We start from the raw sequence: 26,515 nt of genomic DNA on the forward strand, positions 1-26,515 counted from the left end.
AAAATCTTAACTTAAATCTTATGACCACAGTGGTGGCTCTCGCAGGCAGATGGAAAAACACAGGAGGCTGCTCCAGCTAGCAAGGCTGCAGCAACCTACTGAGCCCTGCCACAGAGAGAGAGGCTATATAGGCCCAAAGGCCACACCCACCGGTCAACCACACCCAGTGACATCATACACACTGGGCAGGAAGTTAACCCTTCCAGTACACAGAAGGGAAAACACACATAAAGGGGAAGTGCACACAAAACATAATACACCGTGCACACAACACACACACTTAACATAATAGCAGTCAGGTGAGACCGCATGCCAGTGCAGCAAGCTGCCTAGCGACGCTCAGGCTGCTCTGCTGCAAAATACCACGCTAGTTGCCTGCGGCAACCACAAGTGAGGCCACACACCAGCGGCCCTCACCCATGTTTGAATACCCATATAAAACCGCAGGCAACCGCATGCGGTCAAGGAGTCACGGTCATGGGCATGGCCGTGACAATTATACTCCAGAGCTGCATTTACTATTCTGCTGGTGCAGTCACTGTGTACATACATTACTTATCCTGTACTGAGCCTGAGTTACATCCTGTATTATACTCCAGAGCAGCACTCACTATTCTGCTGGTGCAGTCACTGTGTACATACATTACTTATCCTGTACTGATCCTGAGTCACATCCTGTATTATACTCCAGAGCTGCACTCACTATTCTGCTGGTGCAGTCACTGTGTACATACATTACTTATCCTGTACTGATCCTGAGTTACATCCTGTATTATATTCCAGAGCTGCACTCACTATTCTGCTGGTGCAGTCACTGTGTACATACATTACTTATCCTGTACTGATCCTGAGTTACATCCTGTATTATACTCCAGAGCTGCATTTACTATTCTGCTGGTGCAGTCACTGTGTACATACATTACTTATCCTGTACTAATCCTGAGTCACATCCTGTATTATACTCCAGAGCTGCATTTACTATTCTGCTGGTGCAGTCACTGTGTACGTACATTACTTATCCTGTACTGATCCTGAGTTACATCCTGTATTATACTCCAGAGCTGCACTCACTATTCTGCTGGTGCAGTCACTGTGTACGTACATTACTTATCCTGTACTGAGCCTGAGTTACATCCTGTATTATACTCCAGAGCAGCACTCACTATTCTGCTGGTGCAGTCACTGTGTACGTACATTACTTATCCTGTACTGATCCTGAGTTACATCCTGTATTATACTCCAGAGCTGCACTCACTATTCTGCTGGTGCAGTCACTGTGTACGTACATTACTTATCCTGTACTGATCCTGAGTTACATCCTGTATTATACTCCAGAGCTGCACTCACTATTCTGCTGGTGCAGTCACTGTGTACGTACATTACTTATCCTGTACTGATCCTGAGTTACATCCTGTATTATACTCCAGAGCTGCACTCACTATTCTGCTGGTGCAGTCACTGTGTACATACATTACTTATCCTGTACTGATCCTGAGTTACATCCTGTATTATACTCCAGAGCTGCACTCACTATTCTGCTGGTGCAGTCACTGTGTACATACATTACTTATCCTGTACTGATCCTGAGTTACATCCTGTATTATACTCCAGAGCTGCACTCACTATTCTGCTGGTGCAGTCACTGTGTACATACATTACTTATCCTGTACTGATCCCGAGTTACATCCTGTATTATACTCCAGAGCTGCACTCACTATTCTGCTGGTGCAGTCACTGTGTACATACATTACCTATCCTGTACTGATCCTGAGTTACATCCTGTATTATACTCCAGAGCTGCACTCACTATTCTGCTGGTGCAGTCACTGTGTACATACATTACTTATCCTGTACTGATCCTGAGTTACATCCTGTATTATACTCCAGAGCTGCACTCACTATTCTGCTGGTGCAGTCACTGTGTACATACATTACTTATCCTGTACTGATCCTGAGTTACATCCTGTATTACACTCCAGAGCTGCACTCACTATTCTGCTGGTGCAGTCACTGTGTACGTACATTACTTATCCTGTACTGATCCTGAGTTACATCCTGTATTATACTCCAGAGCTGCACTCACTATTCTGCTGGTGCAGTCACTGTGTACATACATTACTTATCCTGTACTGATCCTGAGTTACATCCTGTATTATACTCCAGAGCTGCACTCACTATTCTGCTGGTGCAGTCACTGTGTACATACATTACTTATCCTGTACTGATCCTGAGTTACATCCTGTATTATACTCCAGAGCTGCACTCACTATTCTGCTGGTGCAGTCACTGTGTACATACACTACATTACTTAGCAGGTACTGAACATTTTTTATTCCATAGTAAAAGATTATACAGTATTAGAAAATCCACATTACAGTTTTTTTCAGCTTCTCTTTTTGGTATGAATACTGTTAACAGGCATTTTTTTCAGAAATTTTTAGCTTTCACAGAGACGTCTAAGTGACCAAATAACACAATACTGCTCACATGCTGCACAATAAAACAGCAGAAAAAAAGCTTTGTCTGTGCTAAATTTCATAATTCACATTAGACTTTAACAATACATCCGGCCACATGAAAATAAACAGGAAAAAAAATTCTCAAAAAGCAGCGTGAAAAATATATAAAAAAAATACCGCGGGGGAGTTATCGGGACAGTTTTCTAGTAGTGAAAACAAGTCAAAAATGACTGCGCCATCAGCAAATATTTTTGTCTCAGCCAATGATTGCTCTGTATACCTCTGAGGCCAGGGATTGGCTGCAGCAGTGCACATGACATCGAAGGGCAGTTCACGGCAAACTGCGCGCGTTTGTGACTACACGGTACCGGTTTTATGGCACACACCACTATATATATGAGCGGATTTATATAGAACCATCTGTAAGTGTGTCAGAACTGCGACAAAACTGCAGCATGTGAACAGTCTGACGCTTACAGGTCTAACCACTAGCGCTACAGATTTGGCCCATACAACCCGTCTCCATGCGGTCGCCATGCCTCTCGTGCGCCCTCAGTATATTCGGCGCACTCACCTGAGTTCTGTTGTCTTCTGGGAAAATATCAAATACAGAGATTCTTTTTGATACCTAAAAAATATCAAAAATATGAGGTTTACGTCAGCAGAGGCGATCGCTGTGTGACTGATACAACTGCACCGTCCCCTGCACACGACCGGAGGTATTTTGCGGTCTATCTTGCATCCGCATTTTTTGCGGACTCATTGACTTCAATGGGTCTGTTTTGCAGCCACGTATAGGACTAGTTCTATCTTTTTGCAGAACCGATATACGAATGCAGAAAACCTCACAGATCACCCAGAATGCGGACCGCGGACCCAAGTACGCGGACAGCACACAGACACGGTCGTGTGCATGAGGCCTAATAGATTTTCCAACACAGAATCTTTTTTTCTGACACAACTTTGTGAAAAAATTGTGTCAGATATGTAAGGACATGACACTGGTGCATCTGTATGTAACGTTGAGCTGTTAGTCCCCGGCCGGGGGCAGGGAGACTTGGCGCTCACCGAAAAGACTCAGCATTGTATGAAGATTCATGCCTCATGGGAAAAAAACTATGCCATACCTACCATAGAGGCAGACCACACAACTACTGGGACCTTGGGGGGAGCTGAACTCCTTCTTCTGCTCCAGACAAAGTCACTACATTTTCCATCATCCGCCACTAGGGGGAGCTCAGTGCAAAGAGATTATTTACAGCTTTCTTCGATAGTAAGTGTATACATTCCTATGCACTGAGCTCCCCCTAGTGGTGGCTGCAGACAGACAGGTTTACAATATACTGTAGGAAGGGAAGCAGCACATTTATCAGTGTATTGATGCCACTTCTCTAGTGTAAATGCATTGAGAAACTGAGACGGAGGGTAACTTTTCTTTAATTAAAAATCGTAAATTCATCAGAAATCTGGAGAACTGCACTTTGCATTTAATGTTGCCTGGAAGGATTCAATACATGTATACTGGGAAACTGGGAGGAGCAGGAGAGGAAGGACATGCGTTAGCCAGTGGGGCCAGTTTGTGTCGCTTCCTCCCAGATTGCCACTGAGCAGACAGAAGGGGAGCAGGGTGAAGCACCTGAGACCGTGTTCACATGGGTGGCAAGTCCCAATATACTGGGCAGGGACCGGGTGGTGCGGGCGCTCTCTAGTGACATGCTCCTGCCTCAGGGCGCCATGACAGCCCTTATTCCTGCGGGCAATAACTGCCTCTGCTGGGACCCCTATAGTTGTAGCAATGTCTACAATACATCTCACAAGGTTTGTTACAATCCTTTCAATCCAGAGGGGAAAAAAAGCCGTCTGGTTTGAGATCTGCATTCATACAAGCAGGCAAATAACACGAGTTTGTGAGCGTTCGCGTGTTTGAGTTCAAGCGTGTGTTTGTATTAAGTGTGTGACTTCAGATTCAGGGACTTTAGGAGGGGACCACAGTAAGTTATATACTTATCACTGCACTGTATTGTATTTTTTCTCTTTTCTTACATAATCCTCACTTAGTATGTGCTCCATTACTGACAGCGCCGTCCAGCGCTCGTCTTGTCCGATGTCTGCAGTCCTGGAGCAGCCGCTTGAGGGTGCATATCTTTGTTCAAAATGTGAGCAATTTGCCCATTTGGAATCGCACATCGAGTATCTAAACAGGCGAGTTTCTACACTGAGAAGCGTTTTGTAAAAGAGTTTGCTGCTCACTGAGCAGGCGCTCTATGGGGTAGATGAGGGGGAGGGTGGTAGCGCTCTATGGGGTAGATGAGGGGGAGGGTGGTAGCGCTCTATGGGGTAGATGAGGGGGAGGGTGGTAGCGCTCTATGGGGTAGATGAGGGGGAGGGTGGTAGCGCTCTATGGGGTAGATGAGGGGGAGGGTGGTAGCGCTCTATGGGGTAGATGAGGGGGAGGGTGGTAGCGCTCTATGGGGTAGATGAGGGGGAGGGTGGTAGCGCTCTATGGGGTAGATGTGAGGGAGGGTGGTAGCGAGGAGAATCAGGAAAGTGAGGAAGCTAGCTGGGTAACAGTTAGAAAGGGGGGTAGAGGGAAGAGTGCCAGGGAGGCTAGCCCTGATCTGACACAAGTTTGTCAGATGAGGGGATGTCAGTCCAGGGACGGCACTGCTGCAGCCGGACACTTCCTCTGCCAGTCAGGGGAATGTCGGCTCCAGTAAGCAGGGGGCCAGGAGAGCAGGGCAGACGGGTGCTGGTAGTGGGAGACTCCATTATTAGGGGTACAGATAGGGAAATCTGTCACAAAGACCGGGATCGTCCAACGCTGTGTTGTCTTCCTGGCGCTCGAGTTCGACACATCGCGGATCAGGTTGACAGATGGGAGGGGCTGGAGAAGATCCAGTGGTCATGGTCCATATCGGAACCAATGACAAAGTTAGAGGTAGGTAAAGCGTCCTTAAAAATGATTTTAGGGATTTAGGTCACAAGCTGAGGGCAAGGACTTCAAAGGTAATGTTTTCCGAAATACTGCCTGTACCACGGGCCACACAAGAAAGGCAGCGGGAGATTAGGGAGGGGAACAAGTGGCCCCAGAACTGGTGTAGGAAGGATGGGTTTGGGTTCCTGGAGAACCGGGCGACTTCTCTATCGGCTACAGGCTCTATCGTAGGGCAGGGCTGCACCTCAATGGGGAAGGGGCAGCTGTGCTGGGGAGAAGATGGCTAGAAGGTCGGAGGAGTGTTTAAACTAGGGACTGGGGAGGGGGGAACTACGTTATAGGAGGGGAAGATAGTGCAGATAGAGACCGGGGGCAAGGTAGTGGGACTGGGGGAGGAATGGAAGGAGGGACTAGAACAGTTCACAAGGAAAGGTGTAGGGTAAAAAATATACATAAACCTCCTAAATGTATGTATACAATTGTCATTCAAGAGATTGTTTCCTCAGGGAGGAACAAAAATACCAAACTTCAAAAAAGCTAAATTTAGAGAGGCCATAGGCCTACCTAACTGGGACAAAGTCCTCAAAAATAAGAATACAGCCACAAAATGGGATATCTTTAAAAGCATCCTAAACTCTAATTGTGAGAGGTACATACCGTATGGGAATAAAAGGTTAAGAAACAAGAAGAAACCAATGTGGATAAACAGAACTGTAAAGAAAGCAATAAATGACAAAAAGAAAGCATTTACATCACTAAGGGTACTTTCACACTCGCGTTGTTGGATTCCGGCAATCTGTATGCAAACGGATACCATTTGTAGACGGATCTGGATGCGGATCCGTCTTGCAAATGCATTGCAATACTGGATCCGTCTCTCTGGCTGTCATCCAGAAAAACAGATCCAGTATTTATCTTTTTCACGTTTTTAAAGGTCTGGTCATGCACAGACCGCAAAACCGGATCCGTTTTTCCGGAACACTTGGGGCCGGATCCGGCATTATTGCATTTCAATGGAATTTCGGAATTTTTGATGGAGAAAATACCGCAGCATGCTGCAGTATTTTCTCTGTCCACAAACCGTACAGTGACTGAACTGAAGACATCCTGATGCATACTGAACAGATTGCTCTCCATTCAGAATGCATTAGGATAAAACTAGGAACTCAATACTGGAAAAGTTTAACGCAAGTGTGAAAGTACCCTAAAACGGGAGGGCAGCTAGGAAGCACTGAAAAATAGAATACATAAAAAACATATAAAAGCAGCCAAACTAGAGACCAAGAGATTAATTGCCAGAGAGAGCAAAACTAACCCTAAAATGTTCTACAATTATATAAATGGTAAAAAGTATAAATCTGAAGGTGTCGGCCTCTACAGAGTAATGAGGGGAGATGAGGAGAAAGAAAAGCTATTCAATATTTTTTTCTCCACTGTATTCACTGAAGAAAATAAACTGAAATGCAGAATGTAAAAGTTAATTTCCCATTAAAAGTGTCCTGTCTGACCCAGGAAGAGGTACAGCGGTGTCTTAAAAAGATTAAAATAAACAAATTGCCAGGACCAGATGGCATACACCCCCGTATCCTAAGAGAATTAAGTAATGTCATAGCCAGACCCTAATTTCTGATATTTAAGGACTCTATACTGACAGGGAATGTCCCACAGGATTGGCGCATGGCAAATGTGGTGCCAATATTCAAAAAGGGTTTCAAAAACAGAGCCCGGAAACTATAGGCCGGTAAGTCTAATGTCTGTTGTGGGTAAAATGTTTGAAGGTTTTCTAAGAGATGATATCTTGGAGGACCTCAATGAAAATAAGCAAATAACGCCATATCAGCATTTGGCTTCGTGAGGGATCGGTCATGTCAAACAAATGTAATCAGTTTCTATGAGGAGATAAGTTCTAGACTTGACAGCGGCGAATCAATGGATGTCGTGTATCTGGACTTCTCCAAAGCATCTGACACTGTACCACATAAAAGGTTAGTATATAAAATGAGAATGCTCGGACTGGGAGAAAACGTCTGTATGTGGGTAAGTAACTGGCTGAGTGATAGAAAACAGAGGGTGGTTATTAACGGTACACACTCAGATTGGGTCACTGTCACTAGTGGGGTACCTCAGGGGTCAGTACTGGAGGGGTCACTGTCACTAGTGGGGTACCTCAGGGGTCAGTACTGGAGGGGTCACTGTCACTAGTGGGGTACCTCAGGGGTCAGTACTGGAGGGGTCACTGTCACTAGTGGGGTACCTCAGGGGTCAGTACTGGAGGGGTCATTGTCACTAGTGGGGTACCAGAGGGGTTAGTACTGGAGGGGTCTCTGTCACTAGTGGGGTACCTCAGGGGTCAGTATGGAGGGGTCACTGTCACTAGTGGGGTACCTCAGGGGTCAGTACTGGAGGGGTCACTGTCACTAGTGGGGTACCTCAGGGGTCAGTACTGGAGGGGTCACTGTCACTAGTGGGGTACCTCAGGGGTCAGTACTGGAGGGGTCACTGTCACTAGTGGGGTACCTCAGGGGTCAGTACTGGAGGGGTCACTGTGACTAGTGGGGTACCTCAGGGGTCAGTACTGGAGGGGTCACTGTCACTAGTGGGGTACCTCAGGGGTCAGTACTGGAGGGGTCACTGTCACTAGTGGGGTACCTCAGGGGTCAGTACTGGAGGGGTCACTGTGACTAGTGGGGTACCTCAGGGGTCAGTACTGGAGGGGTCACTGTCACTAGTGGGGTACCTCAGGGGTCAGTACTGGAGGGGTCACTGTCACTAGTGGGGTACCTCAGGGGTCAGTACTGGAGGGGTCACTGTCACTAGTGGGGTACCTCAGGGGTCAGTACTGGAGGGGTCACTGTGACTAGTGGGGTACCTCAGGGGTCAGTATTGGGCCCTATTCTCTTCAATATATTTATTAATGATCTTGTAGAAGGCTTGCACAGTAAAGTATCAATTTTTTCAGATGACACTAAACTGTGTAAAGTATTTGACATGGAAGAGGGCAGTATACTGTGTATATATACTACAGAGGACAGTATACTGTGTATATATACTACAGAGGACAGTATACTGTATATACACTACAGAGGACAGTATACTGTGTATATATACTACAGAGGACATTATACTGTATATATACTACAGAGGACAGTATACTGTAAATATACTACAGAGGACAGTATACAGTATATATACTACAGAGGACAGTATACTGTATATATACTACAGAGGACAGTATACTGTATATATACTACAGAGGACAGTATACTGTACATATACTACAGAGGACAGTATACTGTATATATATACTACAGAGTACAGTATACTGTATATATACTACAGAGGACAGTATACTGTATATATACTACAGAGGACAGTATACTGTGTATATACTACAGAGGACAGTATACTGTATATATACTACAGAGGACAGTATACTGTATATATACTACAGAGGACAGTATACTGTGTATATACTACAGAGGACAGTATACTGTGTATATACTACAGAGGACAGTATACTGTATATATTCTACAGAGGACAGTATACTGTATATATACTACAGAGGACAGTATACTGTATATATACTACAGAGGACAGTATACTGTATATATTCTACAGAGGACAGTATACTGTATATATACTACAGAGGACAGTATAAGGCATATATACTACACAGGAAAGTATAATTTTATATATATATACACACACTACAGAGGACAGTATATATATATATATATATATATATATATATATACTAAAGAGGACAGTATGCTGTATATATACTACAGAGGACAGTATACTGTATATATTTACTACAGAGGACAGTATACTGTATATATATATACTACAGAGGATAGTATACTGCTACAGAGGGATCTGGATAGATTGGAGTCTTGGGCAGATAAGTGGCAGATGAGGTTTAACACTGACAAATGTAAGGTTATACACATGGGAAGGAATAATGCAAGTCACCCGTACATACTAAATGGTAAAACACTCGGTAACACTGACATGGAAAAGGACCTCGGAATTTTAATAAACAGGTGTCCGCTCGTGAGCTCCGTTTGAAGGGGCTCACAAGCGGCCCTGAACGCAGCCGTCTGGCCCTAATGCATTCTCAGTGGAGGCGGAACCACTGAGAATGCATCCGCCTGCCAGCGCTCAGCCTCCGCTCCGCTCAGTGAGCGGACACCTGAACACTGCAAGCAGCGTTCGGGTGTCCGCCTGGCCGTGCAGAGGCGAGCGGATCCGTTCCGACTTATAATGGAAGTCAATGGGGACGGATCCGCTTGAAGATGACACCATATGCCTCAATCTTCAAGCGGATCCGTCCCCCATTGACTTTCAATGTAAAGTCTGAACGGATCCGTCTGAGGCTACTTTCACACTTAGAAAATTTTTCTAAGTTATAATGCAGATGGATCCGTTCTGAACGCTAGTGTGAAAGTAGCCTAAGCTGCAAAAAACAGTGTCAGGCAGCTGCTGCCAAGGTCAATAAGATAATGGGTTGCATCAAAAGGGGCAGAGATGCCCGTGATGAGAACATAGTCCAACCACTTTACACATTACTAGTCAGACCACATGTGGAGGACTGTGTACAGTTCTGGGCTCCTGTGAACAAGGCAGACATAGCAGAGCTGGAGAGGGTCCAGAGGAGGGCAACTAAAGTAATAACTGGAATGGGGCAACTACAGGACCCTGAAAGATTATCAAAATTAGGGTTATTCACTTTAGAAAAAAGACGACTGAGGGGAGATGTAATTACTATGTATAAATATATCAGGGGTCAGTACAGAGATCACTCCCATCATCTATTTATCCCCAGGACTGTGACTGTGACGAGGGGACATCCTCTGCGTCTGGAGGAAAGAAGGTTTGTACACAAACACAGAAGAGGATTCTTTACGGTAAGAGCAGTGAGACTATGGACTCTTTACTGTAAGAGCAGTGAGACTATGGACTCTTTACTGTAAGAGCAGTGAGACTATGGACTCTTTACTGTAAGAGCAGTGAGACTATGGGACTCTGTACTGTAAGAGCAGTGACACTATGGACTCTATACTGTAAGAGCAGTGAGACTGTGGACTATATACTGTAAGAGCAGTGAGACTATGGACTCTATACTGTAAGAGCAGTGAGACTATGGACTCTTTACTGTAAGAGCGGTGAGACTATGGACTCTATACTGTAAGAGCAGTGAGACTATGGACTCTGTACTGTAAGAGCAGTGAGACTATGGACTCTATACTGTAAGAGCAGTGAGACTATGGACTCTACTGTAAGAGCAGTGAGACTATGGACTCTTACTGTAAGAGCAGTGAGACTATGGACTCTTACTGTAAGAGCAGTGAGACTATGGACTCTTACTGTAAGAGCAGTGAGACTATGGACTCTTTACTGTAAGAGCAGTGAGACTATGGACTCTTTACTGTAAGAGCAGTGAGACTATGGACTCTTACTGTAAGAGCAGTGAGACTATGGACTCTTACTGTAAGAGCAGTGAGACTATGGACTTTACTGTAAGAGCAGTGAGACTATGGACTCTTTACTGTAAGAGCAGTGAGACTATGGACTCTTACTGTAAGAGCAGTGAGACTATGGACTCTTACTGTAAGAGCAGTGAGACTATGGACTCTATACTGTAAGAGCAGTGAGACTATGGACTCTTACTGTAAGAGCAGTGAGACTATGGACTCTTACTGTAAGAGCAGTGAGACTATGGACTCTACTGTAAGAGCAGTGAGACTATGGACTCTTACTGTAAGAGCAGTGAGACTATGGACTCTACTGTAAGAGCAGTGAGACTATGGACTCTTACTGTAAGAGCAGTGAGACTATGGACTCTTACTGTAAGAGCAGTGAGACTATGGACTCTACTGTAAGAGCAGTGAGACTATGGACTCTTACTGTAAGAGCAGTGAGACTATGGACTCTTACTGTAAGAGCAGTGAGACTATGGACTCTTACTGTAAGAGCAGTGAGACTATGGACTCTATACTGTAAGAGCAGTGAGACTATGGACTCTTACTGTAAGAGCAGTGAGACTATGGACTCTTACTGTAAGAGCAGTGAGACTATGGACTCTATACTGTAAGAGCAGTGAGACTATGGACTCTTACTGTAAGAGCAGTGAGACTATGGACTCTACTGTAAGAGCAGTGAGACTATGGACTCTTTACTGTAAGAGCAGTGAGACTATGGACTCTTACTGTAAGAGCAGTGAGACTATGGACTTTACTGTAAGAGCAGTGAGACTATGGACTCTACCGGTAAGAGCAGTGAGACTATGGACTCTTACTGTAAGAGCAGTGAGACTATGGACTCTTTACTGTAAGAGCAGTGAGACTATGGACTCTTTACGGTAAGAGCAGTGAGACTATGGACTCTATACTGTAAGAGCAGTGAGACTATGGACTCTATACTGTAAGAGCAGTGAGACTATGGAACTCTTTACTGTAAGAGCAGTGAGACTATGGACTCTTACTGTAAGAGCAGTGAGACTATGGACTCTTTACTGTAAGAGCAGTGAGACTATGGACTCTATTACTGTAAGAGCAGTGAGACTATGGACTCTTTACTGTAAGAGCAGTGAGACTATGGACTCTTTACTGTAAGAGCAGTGAGACTATGGAACTCTTTACTGTAAAGAGCAGTGAGACTATGGACTCTTACTGTAAGAGCAGTGAGACTATGACTCTTTACTGTAAGAGCAGTGAGACTATGGACTCTTTACTGTAAGAGCAGTGAGACTATGGACTCTTTACTGTAAGAGCAGTGAGACTATGGACTCTTACTGTAAGAGCAGTGAGACTATGGACTCTTACTGTAAGAGCAGTGAGACTATGGACTCTTACTGTAAGAGCAGTGAGACTATGGACTCTTTACTGTAAGAGCAGTGAGACTATGGACTCTTACTGTAAGAGCAGTGAGACTATGGACTCTTACTGTAAGAGCAGTGAGACTATGGACTCTTTACTGTAAGAGCAGTGAGACTATGGACTCTATACTGTAAGAGCAGTGAGACTATGGACTCTTACTGTAAGAGCAGTGAGACTATGGACTCTTACTGTAAGAGCAGTGAGACTATGGACTCTTACTGTAAGAGCAGTGAGACTATGGACTCTTACTGTAAGAGCAGTGAGACTATGGACTTTACTGTAAGAGCAGTGAGACTATGGACTCTATACTGTAAGAGCAGTGAGACTATGGACTCTTACTGTAAGAGCAGTGAGACTATGGACTCTTACTGTAAGAGCAGTGAGACTATGGACTCTTACTGTAAGAGCAGTGAGGACTATGGACTCTTTACTGTAAGAGCAGTGAGGACTATGGACTCTATACTGTAAGAGCAGTGAGGACTATGGACTCTATACTGTAAGAGCAGTGAGGACTATGGACTCTATACTGTAAGAGCAGTGAGATGGACTCTTTACGGTAAGAGCAGTGAGACTATGGACTCTTTACTGTAAGAGCAGTGAGACTATGGACTCTATACTGTAAGAGCAGTGAGACCATGGACTCTTTACTGTAAGAGCAGTGAGACTATGGACTCTTTACTGTAAGAGCAGTGAGACTATGGACTCTATACTGTAGGAGCAGTGAGACTATGGACTCTTTACGGTAAGAGCAGTGAGACTATGGACTCTTTACTGTAAGAGCAGTGAGACTATGGATTCTTTACTGTAAGAGCAGTGAGACTATGGACTCTTTACGGTAAGAGCAGTGAGACTATGGACTCTTTACGGTAAGAGCAGTGAGACTATGGACTCTATACTGTAAGAGCGGTGAGACTATGGACTCTGTACTGTAAGAGCAGTGAGACTATGGACTCTGTACTGTAAGAGCAGTGAGACTATGGACTCTTTACGGTAAGAGCAGTGAGACTATGGGCTCTTTACTGTAAGAGCAGTGAGACTATGGAACTCTCTGCCTGAGGAGGTGGTGATGGTGAGTGCAATAAAGGAGTTCAGGAGGGGCCTGGATGTATTTCTGGAGTGTAATAATATTACAGGCTATAGCTACTAGAGAGGGGTCGCTGATCCAGGGAGTTATTCTGATGCCTGATTGGAGTCGGGAAGGAATTTGTTTTGTCTTCCTCTCCATCAACTTGCAGGATAAGAGGCCGAACTGGATGGACAGAGGCTTTTTTCAGCCTTATAAACTATGTTACGATGTAATTTATTAAGTTTAGACAATTCTCTACGAGTTAAACAGATCAGCAGCACAAATGCCATCAGGGCGGGTAAGGCTCTGTTCACATTCAGTATTCTGTCAGATGTACACGATGATTTCCCGATGGCTCTGATCCAAGGCTCCGATGAATGACACGCATATTACAAAACGTATAGTACGAGGTTTACGCCGTCTACAATACCAGGCTGTGCAGCAATTATACAGGTATAACGCTACATACCAGCTTGATGGATACCAAAGGGACGTCCATCTATGTCTCATGTGCATGGGGCCCTATGGATATGCCAGGAGCGAATAGGCTCAAATGTAATGTGCAGTAGGAAGAAGAAGTAAGTGAACCCTGGGAATGACCTGGATTCCTGCACTGGTGACGGATACAATGTCACCTGACTCTTGCAGACTCTTGGGTATGAGAAGTACTAGATCTTTATTACCTGTCACCATTTCAACATTCCTATTCACTGAAAGCAAGCAGATATATTGACAACAGTGTGGAATTAATTAAAGCGCAAATTGCATTATGACATTGCGGAATGTTTTCAGTGTTCAAGCCCTTTAACAGGGTAACTCCTTCATGTCACAGATGTCCAGGTCCGAGGCGCCCCAGAAGTACTGACATTCAGTTTTAGGTGTAGTATCCCTTTAAGTGCTGAGACTTACCTTTGTCATCATGAGTGGCCATTCCAGTGTCACGGGCTCCGCTGCATATAGGGGCCCAAGACTCTACGCCCTGTAATGTGGATGTCGCCGGCTCCCGACAGCAACATCGCTCATATGATAAAGAATGGCAGGAGTCGAAACGCGCTGGAGAATTGTCGTTACCTATAGAAAGTCGCCTTGGTTACTGCAAATGACAGCTGAACACAATGCGGTGAGATCTTCCCTGTGCATGCTGGCCACATCCCGGGAAGACGAGCCATGGGTCAGATCAGGTGTCTTCTGCGGGTGTTGGGTTGCTGGCAGAGCCATGATGTACAGCTGTCTGTGTGATACACTGATACTACCGGAGGGCGGCCGGCCTCTAATGGAAATTACCAGGAGGCCATGACAAGCGCCCCCAATATTACAACTTTGTGCTCGACAAATGTCCTCAGATCCAGGGATGGTCACAAGTGTATGTAGAAATGAACACCCATAAGCTGTGACATTAAACTTACTGCCTGATATTGTGTCTCTCCCCCTTTGACCCATCGAGGCACGTGCCCCAAGACCTCGGAGGTGTCCTGTAGTATCAGAGCCTGGAAGCTGCTCGGTGTGGCCTCCAGAGATCCCACAGATGACGATCAGATTGAGATCTGGGAATGTAGTCATCTCCTTCATCTCCTTGTCATGTTCCTTGTTCCTGGACAGACTTTGCAGTGCAGCCGGGCACTAACCTGCTGAGCGAGGGCACTGCCATGAAGGGGGTACTACTGCCATGTAGGGGGTACTTGTCTGTAGGGAGGTGGTATGTGTCCCATCCATATGATGCCAGGTTTCCAGAAGAACACTGCCTCAGACCAGGTGGTCTTCTCCTTATGGTGCACCTAGTGCAATCTCTTCTCCTGGTAAGTGACGCACACACCCGGCCATCTACATGACGTAACATGATCCCTCAGACCAGGCCATCTTTTTCCATTGTCCCATGGTTCAGTTCTGCTGCTCCTGTGCCCATTGTAGGTGCTCTCAATGGTGGACAGGGGTCAATATGGACCCAGTTGTCTTCGCATCACAATTCAGTCTTTGTCAGAGTCGCTCAGATCCTTATTCTCGCCCATCTTTCCTGCTTCCAACACATCATCTTCAAGAACTGACTGCTCAATGTTCTTGAACAGCTGGACCTGAGTGCAGTCACTCCCAGTATACGGACCCGAGTGAATGTACAGCCCTCACTGTATATAAAAGATGCCCCTCCATCTGAGGGGACCCTGACCACAGCAGCAGCAGTGCGTGCCATGTGCATGTACCCCCAGATTTCTGCCCCCATTTACAATTCAGTTTTTTTTGGGCTGAATGCCCATGTCCCTTCTAACCCACCTATGTGAGGGCATCTGTATTTAACCCCCTGTAGTCAATGCTCCGCATGTGTTTTTGGGCCCCCATCCTGTGGTTCCCCAGTATTCACAGCTACCCCTCCTGTTCGCACCCGTGGGGATGCCATTATCAGGGTTGGTTTCCAGAGTCTTCTTTGAAGGGCTTTCCTCTTCCATCTGCCTCTACAGGGAACCCCATTCTCAGGGTGGGTGGAGGTCATGGAAGTCGGACCCCCAGCAAGTAGAAGTGGTAGCATAACCTAGAGACATGTCAAAGCTTTATGAGCCAAGAATACCCCTTTAATGATACAGACACCAAACTCTATATTTTATATCCACTCAGAGCAAAAACCTTCCACTGTTTTACCAAGCTCTCCCCCATGCTGCACCTTCCTACATCTCTCCCCTCACCATCAACCAGCTCACCGATGCTATTGTTCTCCCTCACTACATTCTCTCCTGCCGATCTCCAAGGCTTCTCCAGGTCCTGGACCATTAGCAGGACCTGCATGCTCCCTGACCTGGTCACAGATATCGCTTCCCTCTTCTCCCATCTTACAAAGTGATGGCTTATCCCTAGAATAGTTATGATTGTGGCATGTCCAACCTGTGGGACCCCCACAGATCCCCTCCACGCTTCAGGCCACCGACTGTGCAGGGAACTGGGGGCTCCATACACGTGAACAGGGTCGCCCTGCCGTTTCCTGCACAGAGGGGTGAACCGCAGCAATTCCCGAATGTGAGTGTAGGTTCACCATGGCCGAGCTCCACCTGGTAATACCTTACGTTATAACGTATTGATGTCCTGGGTGCTATAGACACGGCAGGTATTAAAAAAATGTTGCCCTTCAGGTTTCATTGTCTGACGGGACTAATCCATGATGTGAATCCATAACAAGCAATGAATGCAGCGTCGGCGGCAGACGCGGCGCTCTCTGGTAACACAGGGGCCGGGCGAGCTGTCGCCGCCTCTCAGATATCCTTCACTTATTTATACAGACTGGATAGTCACGTCCTGCTCACCATTGTTATGTCTGTTCATGTCCGCAGTCTGGGTGTGCACCGTGAGACCTCACCAGTATCCAATATCCTCCGTCCCGCTCCTCGTTCAGGCCTGACGACTTGTAATTTCCATCAATGTACGAAAAGGGTGCAATTCTAACATCCTCTGGCTTCTTGTCTCAGTGACTTCTGGATGGGGAAAGGAGGTGACAACCTCTAGGGCAATGGGACATAGCGCAGTGTCCTACTATGTGCTATATGTGGGCACTTTAAACTTTTGCTGCTGTCATATTTAATGTATTGCATTTCCTAATATCAGGCTGGCATTGTCATTACATCTATGCGCCCCTAGGTGGTGCTGGCACCACTCATATATATATCTGTGGCTTGTTAATAAAGTAAGTTCAGTGTGTAGAAAGAAACAGAGAGGAGAAGGAAGTAGTGATGGGAAGTTCAGATCTTTCAGATGAATCGGATCTTCGGTTCACTTGCCGAGTCACTAGTTATTTTCCTGAGTGATGTCTGTGTGGACTGTGGGGACTATTTTATTATCAGCCAGTGTTACTGTTATCACCTTATCACATCCAGTTTTCCCTGTGCATTCACTTGGTTGTCCTGCTGTCAGACTGCTGGCACTGTGGGTGACAATGCATTGCATGCACAACAGACAACAATGTACAGTCACCCCACACATGACAGCTCCTGACTCCTGAGTCCTCCTGTCCGGCGCCCGCTTCCCTTGAATCCCTTCACTATCACTATAAGTATAATCACTAATCCTCCTGACTCACTCAGACTTTCAGAGCTCAGTCAGACAATGTACCAAGTTAACTACCAAGAGCCCACTGAATCTGTGCACGATTTTCTAATAAACCTGAAGAGAGATTGTCACCCTGTCAGATCCATCCTTCCGCTGTTTCGCCGTGCCGCCGCTCCGTCCCCATTGACTATAATGTGGAAGAGGGCGGCGCTGTACGGCAGTGCACGGCGAAAGGCCGCCGGACTAAAAGTCCTGCATGTCCGACTTTTTAGTCCGGCGGCCTCTGACCGCGAACTCCCGTACTGCGCCGGAGCGCCGCCCCGTCCCCATTATAGTCAATGGGGACGGAGCGGCGGCATGGCGAAACAGCGGAAGGATGGATCCGACAGGGTGAACAGCCTGCCAGATCCGTCCTGCCACAAGTGTGAATTTTGTGAAAGTACCCTTAGTTATATAGCTACTGAATGAGACAGAAGAAGGGATGCCTTTAACATATATCTCTCCTTGAGAAGCCAATTTGATCCTAAAGGGTTAATTCAAACTGTAATCTAAACTCTGTCCTGTCCCTTCTCTTATCTCTCTGCTCCTGTCCCTTCTCTTATCTCTCTGCTCCTGTCCCTTCTCTTATCTCTCTGCTCCTGTCCCTTCTCTTATCTCTCTGCTCCTGTCCCTTCTCTTATCTCTCTGCTCCTGTCCCTTCTCTTATCTCTCTGCTCCTGTCCCTTAATCTTATCTCTCTGCTCCTGTCCCTTCTCTTATCTCTCTGCTCCTGTCCCTTCTCTTATCTCTCTGCTCCTGTCCCTTCTCTTATCTCTCTGCTCCTGTCCCTTCTCTTATCTCTCTGCTCCTGTCCCTTCTCTTATCTCTCTGCTCCTGTCCCTTCTCTTATCTCTCTGCTCCTGTCCCTTCTCTTATCTCTCTGCTCCTGTCCCTTCTCTTATCTCTCTGCTCCTGTCCCTTAATCTTATCTCTCTGCTCCTGTCCCTTCTCTTATCTCTCTGCTCCTGTCCCTTCTCTTATCTCTCTGCTCCTGTCCCTTCTCTTATCTCTCTGCTCCTGTCCCTTAATCTTATCTCTCTGCTCCTGTCCCTTCTCTTATCTCTCTGCTCCTGTCCCTTCTCTTATCTCTCTGCTCCTGTCCCTTCTCTTATCTCTCTGCTCCTGTCCCTTCTCTTATCTCTCTGCTCCTGTCCCTTCTCTTATCTCTCTGCTCCTGTCCCTTCTCTTATCTCTCTGCTCCTGTCCCTTCTCTTATCTCTCTGCTCCTGTCCCTTCTCTTATCTCTCTGCTCCTGTCCCTTCTCTTATCTCTCTGCTCCTGTCCCTTCTCTTATCTCTCTGCTCCTGTCCCTTCTCTTATCTCTCTGCTCCTGTCCCTTATCTTATCTCTCTGCTCCTGTCCCTTCTCTTATCTCTCTGCTCCTGTCCCTTCTCTTATCTCTCTGCTCCTGTCCCTTCTCTTATCTCTCTGCTCCTGTCCCTTCTCTTATCTCTCTGCTCCTGTCCCTTCTCTTATCTCTCTGCTCCTGTCCCTTCTCTTATCTCTCTGCTCCTGTCCCTTAATCTTATCTCTCTGCTCCTGTCCCTTCTCTTATCTCTCTGCTCCTGTCCCTTCTCTTATCTCTCTGCTCCTGTCCCTTCTCTTATCTCTCTGCTCCTGTCCCTTCTCTTATCTCTCTGCTCCTGTCCCTTCTCTTATCTCTCTGCTCCTGTCCCTTCTCTTATCTCTCTGCTCCTGTCCCTTCTCTTATCTCTCTGCTCCTGTCCCTTCTCTTATCTCTCTGCTCCTGTCCCTTCTCTTATCTCTCTGCTCCTGTCCCTTAATCTTATCTCTCTGCTCCTGTCCCTTCTCTTATCTCTCTGCTCCTGTCCCTTCTCTTATCTCTCTGCTCCTGTCCCTTCTCTTATCTCTCTGCTCCTGTCCCTTCTCTTATCTCTCTGCTCCTGTCCCTTCTCTTATCTCTCTGCTCCTGTCCCTTATCTTATCTCTCTGCTCCTGTCCCTTCTCTTATCTCTCTGCTCCTGTCCCTTCTCTTATCTCTCTGCTCCTGTCCCTTCTCTTATCTCTCTGCTCCTGTCCCTTCTCTTATCTCTCTGCTCCTGTCCCTTCTCTTATCTCTCTGCTCCTGTCCCTTAATCTTATCTCTCTGCTCCTGTCCCTTCTCTTATCTCTCTGCTCCTGTCCCTTCTCTTATCTCTCTGCTCCTGTCCCTTCTCTTATCTCTCTGCTCCTGTCCCTTCTCTTATCTCTCTGCTCCTGTCCCTTCTCTTATCTCTCTGCTCCTGTCCCTTAATCTTATCACTGCTGCAAAAGCCTCAGCCTCAGTGTAAACTGCTCTAGTGACTCACGGCTCTTTTAACTTAAAGAATCGAATGAGTCTCTAACTAAGGCCTCATGCACACGACCGTTCTTTTTTAAGGTCTGCAAAAACAGGGTCCGTAGGTCCATGATCCGTGACCGTTTTTTCGTCCGTGGGTCTTCCTTGATTTTTGGAGGATCCACGGACATGAAAAAAAAGTCGTTTTGGTGTCCGCCTGGCCGTGCGGAGCCAAACGGATCCGTCCTGAATTACAATGCAAGTCAATGGGGTCGAATCCGTTTGACGTTGACACAATATGGTGCAATGCAAACGGATCCGTCCCCATTCACTTTCAATGTAAAGTCAGGAGTCCCTTTTATACCATCGGATCGGAGTTTTCTCCAATCCAATGATATATTTTATCTTGAAGCGTCCCCATCACGATGGGAACGCCTCTGTGTTAGAATATACTGTCGGATCTGAGTTTTCAAAAGCTTTTATGCAGACGGATCTGCGGATCCGTCTGTGTGAAAGTAGCCTACGGCCACGGACCACGGACGCGGATGCCAATCTTGTGTGCATCCGTGTTTTTTCACGGACCCATTGACTTGAATGGGTCAGTGAACCGTTGTCCGTCAAAAAAATAGGACAGGTCATATTTTTTGGATGGACAGGAAACATGGATCACTGATGCGGCTGCAAAACGGTGCATTTTCTGATTTTTCCACGGATCATTTAAAGTCCTCGAATAAAAACTGAAAACGGCACAACGGCCACGGATGCACACAACGGTCGTGTGCATGAGGCCTCTTTAGATTCTTTTAACCTGTGACTCATTTGATTCTTTCTCAGACTCCCTCCTGTACTTGTGTGACTCAGAGCTGCTAGTGCTTGCCTTGCCTCAGCTCTGATTGGTGGGTGGGCGGGGAGGGGAGGGGCTGGCAGAAGCAGCCTCCACTCTAGGATCAGATTACACGGCCGAGTCCCTCCCCTCCCTGCTGCCAGCGGCTCTGCTATTGTGTGCTGTGACTCACTGACTCAGCTCTGATTGGTGGGTGGGCGGGGAGGGGAGGAGCTGGCAGAAGCAGCCTCCACTCTAGGATCAGATTACACTCCTCCCGAGCCCCTCCCCTCCCTGCTGCCAGCGGCTCTGCTATTGTGTGCTGTGACTCACTGACTCAGCTCTGATTGGTTGGTGGGCGGGGAGGGGAGGAGCTGGCAGAAGCAGCCTCCACTCTAGGATCAGATTACACGGCCGAGCCCCTCCCCTCCCTGCTGCCAGCGGCTCTGCTATTGTGTGCTGTGACCGAGCTGACTTAGACTGAGGAGCTGTTTCAAACGGATCGGATCATTTAGGTGAATCGACTCCTCCGGTTCAGTGAACTGAATCGATTCAAATGAACGATTCGTTCATGATCCGGACATTACTAGAAGGAAGTGTATGGAGGAGCAGAGCAGGCTCAGTCCAAGATGTAGCTGCCTTTCTTTCCTCTGGGCCCAGATGAAGCCTGGAGAGGACAGACCAAGTAGTCACAGCAGCCCAGCACAGACAAGTGAGTCTATGTACGAATATAAAGCAAGTTAAGTGAAGATTAGAGCTGAGACTAGCCAAGGGACTTCACAAGCATCAGTGACCAGGTGGAACTTAAAGGTACCTGGACACAGCTGGATGATTAGTGCGCAGAATTATCCTTTTTCACTAAATGCCTTCTGGGACATAGTGGACCTGAAAATCTTCAGGAGAGCATCCTGCAAGAAATAATGTAGCAGAGAGTTTGCCTGCCACGAGGGAGAACGCCCTTATTGGATTGCTCAACATAAGTTAGAATTATTATTATTATTATTTTCAGTACCTGAGTGCTAGAGATTGGACTTTGTGCAAAACTATTTAAGCAAGAATTGTCATTCTGCCTGTTAAAGCTAAAGTCTTGAGAGAACTCCTCAACTGACAATTGCCAGACCTGTTATAAGGAATTGCAGTTAAACCAACATCTGGATTATTGCTTTTGCTGTATTGATGAACTGTAACAACTGCCCTGAGACGATTGATTCAGTAAATGCTCAACTGTTTTCTACTACAACTGACTCCTTATCCTTTCTACTACTCTCAACATTTGCACCTAACGGTGCTGGTGTCACGAACAAAGGGACCTAGCCACCAAAGCAGCTTAAATACCCATTACCATCAAGGGCACCTCAACTTCCATCTGGCCGGTGTTCCCTGCAATAGAGAGTGCCCCGGAGGATTTAGTGCTGCCTTCCCCATGACTGCACGCCGGCCGAGGGAGGCTCTGCTAACCGTGAGTAAATAAACTACTACCCACATCGGCCCACCGTCACCTCACGTGTTGCCCCTGCGGACTCGGTTGCTGCAATAGGATAGGTCATCAGTAAAAAAAAAAATGGAAAACCCTTATAAAGGGGTTGTCCCATATGGGACATTTGAAGCATATTGGTAGGATACGCCATAAATGCCCACAGGTGCAGGTCCCATCTCTGGGACCCCCCTCCTATCTCAAGAACAGGGCCCCGAAGTGAATGGTGAGAAAGACACATCCCCTTCATTCATTACTATGGACTTCCAAAAATAGTTGAGCACCAGAACCAAGCGTAGTACATATATACAGCACCAGAACCAAGCATAGTACATATATACAGCACCAGAACCAAGCACGATATATATATATATATATATATATATATATACAGTACAGACCAGAAGTTTGGACACACCTTCTCATTCAAAGAGTTTTCTTTATTTTCATGACTATGAAAATTGTAGATTCACACTGAAGGCATCAAAACTATGAATTAACACATGTGGCATTAAATACATAACAAAAAAGTGTGAAGCAACTGAAAATATGTCATATTCTAGGTTCTTCAAAGTAGCCACCTTTTGCTTTGATTACTGCTTTGCACACTCTTGGCATTCTCTTGATGAGCTCCAAGAGGTAGTCACCTGAAATGGTCTTCCAACAGTCTTGAAGGAGTTCCCAGAGATGCTTAGCACTTGTTGGCCCTTTTGCCTTCACTCTGCGTCCAGCTCACCCCAAACCATCTCGATTGGGTTCAGGTCCGGTGACTGTGGAGGCCAGGTCATCTGGCGCAGCACCCCATCACTCTCCTTCATGGTCAAATAGCCCTTACACAGCCTGGAGGTGTGTTTGGGGTCATTGTCCTGTTGAAAAATAAATGATGGTCCAACTAAACGCAAACCGGATGGAATAGCATGCCGCTGCAAGATGCTGTGGTAGCCATGCTGGTTCAGTATGCCTTCAATCTTGAATAAATCCCCAACAGTGTCACCAGCAAAGCACCCCCCCCCCCCCCCCACCATCATACCTCCTCCTCCATGCTTCACGGTGGGAACCAGGTATGTAGAGTCCATCCGTTCACCTTTTCTGCGTCGCACAAAGACACGGTGGTTTGAACCAAAGATCTCAAATTTGGACTCATCAGACCAAAGCACAGATTTCCACTGGTCTAATGTCCATTCCTTGTGTTCTTTAGCCCAAACAAGTCTCTTCTGCTTGTTGCCTGTCCTTAGCAGTGGTTTCCTAGCAGATATTCTACCATGAAGGCCTGATTCACACAGTCTCCTCTTAACAGTTGTTCTAGAGATGTGTCTGCTGCTAGAACTCTGTGTGGCATTGACCTGGTCTCTAATCTGAGCTGCTGTTAACCTGCGATTTCTGAAGCTGGTGACTCGGATGAACTTATCCTCCGCAGCAGAGGTGACTCTTGGTCTTCCTTTCCTGGGGCGGTCCGCATGTCAGCCAGTTTCTTTGTAGCACTTGATGGTTTTTGTGACTGCACTTGGGGACACTTTCAAAGTTTTTCCAATTTTTCGGACTGACTGACCTTCATTTCTTAAAGTAATGATGGCCACTCGTTTTTCTTTACTTAGCTGCTTTTTTCTTGCCATAATACAAATTCTAACAGTCTGTTCAGTAGGACTATCAGCTGTGTATCCACCGGACTTCTCCACAACTCAACTGATGGTCCCAACCCCATTTATAAGGCAAGAAATCCCACTTATTAAACCTGACAGGGCACACCTGTGAAGTGAAGACCATTTCAGGTGTCTACCTCTTGAAGCTCATCAAGAGAATGCCAAGAGTGTGCAAAGCAGTAATCAAAGCAAAAGGTGGCTACTTTGAAGAACCTAGAATATGACATATTTTCAGTTGTTTCACACTTTTTTGTTATGTATATAATTCCACATGTGTTAATTCATAGTTTTGATGCCTTCAGTGCGAATCTACAATTGTCATAGTCATGAAAATAAAGAAAACTCTTTGAATGAGAAGGTGTGTCCAAACTTTTGGTCTGTACTGTATACTGGAGCACTATGGGGGGCACCTATATATACTAGGGCACTATGAGGGCACCTATATATACGGGAGGACTAGGGGGCACTTATATATATTGGGGCACTATGAGGACACCTATATATACTGGAGCACTATGGGGGGCACCTATATATACTGGAGCACTATGGGGGGCACCCATATATACTGGGGCACTATGAGGGCACCTATATATACTGGAGGTCTAGGAGGCACCTATATATACTGGGGCACTATGGGGACACCTATAAATACTGGGGCACTATGGGGGCACCTATATATACTGGAGCACTATGGGGACACCTATATATACTGGAGCACTATGGGGGGCACCTATATATACTGGGGCACTAGGGGGCACCTATATATATTGGAGCAGTATGGGGCACCTATATATACGCGAGCACTATGGGTGTCACCTATATATACTGGAGCACTAGGGGGCACTTATAAATACGGGGGCACTATGGGGACACCTATATATACCGGGGCACTATGGGGCACCTATATATACTGGAGCACTATAGGTGTCACCTATATATACTGGAGCACTATGGGGGTGCCTATATATATACTGGGGCGCTATGGGGACACCTATATATACTGGGGCACTATGAGGGCACCTATATATACTGGGGCACTATGGGGGCACCCATATATACTGGAGCACTATGGGGGCACCTATATATACTGGAGCACTATGGGGGCACCTATATATACTGGAGCACTATGGGTATCACGTATATATACTGAAGCACTATGGGGGCACCTATATATACTGGAGCACTACGGGGGGGGGCACCTATATATACTGGGGCACTAGGGGGCACCTATATATACTGGAGCACTATGGGTGTCACCTATATATACTGGAGCACTATGAAGAACCTATATATACTGGGGCACTATGGGGGCGCCTATATATACTGGGGCACTATGGGGCACCCATATATACTGGAGCACTATGGGGGCACCTATATATACTGGAGCACTATGGGGCACCCATATATACTGGGGCACTATGGGGGGCACCTATATATATTGGAGCACTATGGGGTACCTATATATACTGGAGCACTATGTGGGACACCTATTTATACTGGAGCACTATGGGGGGCACCTATATACTGGGGCACTAGGGGGCACCAATATATATTGGAGCACTATGGGGCACCAATATATACTAGAGAACTAGGGGCACCTATATATATTGGAGCACTATGGGGGCACCTATATATACTGGAGCACTATGTGGGCACCTATATATACTGGACAACTATGTGGGCACCTATATATACTGGGGCACTATGGGGGCACCTATATATACTGGAGCACTATGTGGGCACCTATATACAGTACAGACCAAAGGTTTGGACACTGTCACGGAAGGTGTACAGAAAACTAGAAGACACAAAATGAAGATCCGACTGACTGGATCCAAAACTAAGGAACCAAAGGGAGAGCCCTGCAACAGACCTGGCTCTCTCCCTAACTGCTCAGCCTATGCAAAAATCTCAATGGTAGATGATCGCATATCCTCGTTCCTCAACTGTATAACACCTGAACACCCTATAATAGTGAGGGGACACGACCACCGGCTCCCTACACTTGATACGGAGGGAGTCAGGGTCACCTGGGATCCAGCAAACAGGAAAACGCAAATGAATGAACAAAACTTATCTGTAGAAGACTCAGTAGTAGCATCCAGCATGCACACACTCCAGGAAGTTGTATAAACCGCAAAGTGATGCAGTATGGGAAGGGATTTAAAGGGATGCAATCAGTGCAACTACATGACAGCTGAGAGAGGCTAACGAGATGAGAGAATGAAAGCAAAACAAAAGGAACCTAAAGGAGGAGGTTCAGAAGAACGTGATGTGTGGTGGTGACAGTACCCCTCCTTCTACGAGTGGACTCCGGACACTCAGAGCCCACCTTCTCAGGATGGGACCTATGGAAAGCCCTGATGAGACGAGTGGCCTTAGTGTCCGTCACTGGGACCCACATCCTCTCCTCAGGACCATAACCCTCCCAATGAACGAGGTACTGGAGAGAACCGCGGACAACACGAGAATCCACAATCCTAGAGACCTGAAATTCAAGATTACCATCAACCACAATCGGAGGAGGAGGCAAAAACGAGGGTACAATGGGTTGGACATAAGGTTTTAATAAGGACTTATGAAAAACATTATGGATCTTCCAAGTCTGAGGAAGATCAAGACGGTAGGCAACAGGATTGATGACGGACAAGATTTTGTAAGGCCCAATAAACTTAGGACCCAACTTCCAGGAGGGAACCTTTAATTTGATATTCTTAGTAGACAACCACACCAGATCACCAACATTCATGTCCGGACCAGGCACACGTCTCTTATCTGCCACACGCTTATATCTCTCACTCATGCTCTTTAGATTATCCTGAATCTTTTGCCAAATAGATGACAAAGACAAGGAGAATCTGTCCTCATCAGGTAAACCAGAAGACTCCTCTCCAGAGAA

General features: G+C 46.3%; 1 protein-coding gene across 1 annotated transcript in view; it reads right to left on the reverse strand.

Moving 5' to 3' along the window:
• Window positions 1-14,498, reverse strand: part of LOC122942364 (transmembrane protease serine 3-like) — a 46,903-nt gene extending 32,405 nt beyond the window's left edge. The window contains exons 1-2 of the mRNA XM_044299937.1: window positions 14,249-14,498; window positions 3,034-3,087 (exon numbers count right to left, since the gene is read on the reverse strand). Coding sequence (XP_044155872.1) covers window positions 3,034-3,087; window positions 14,249-14,260 — 66 coding nt within the window. The 5' untranslated portion in view covers window positions 14,261-14,498. The remainder of the gene's footprint in view (window positions 1-3,033; window positions 3,088-14,248) is intronic.
• Between the last annotated feature and the right edge of the window lie 12,017 nt (window positions 14,499-26,515).

Source organism: Bufo gargarizans, chromosome 6 (genome assembly GCF_014858855.1).
Source record: "Bufo gargarizans isolate SCDJY-AF-19 chromosome 6, ASM1485885v1, whole genome shotgun sequence".
Taxonomy (NCBI): Eukaryota; Metazoa; Chordata; class Amphibia; order Anura; family Bufonidae; genus Bufo; species Bufo gargarizans.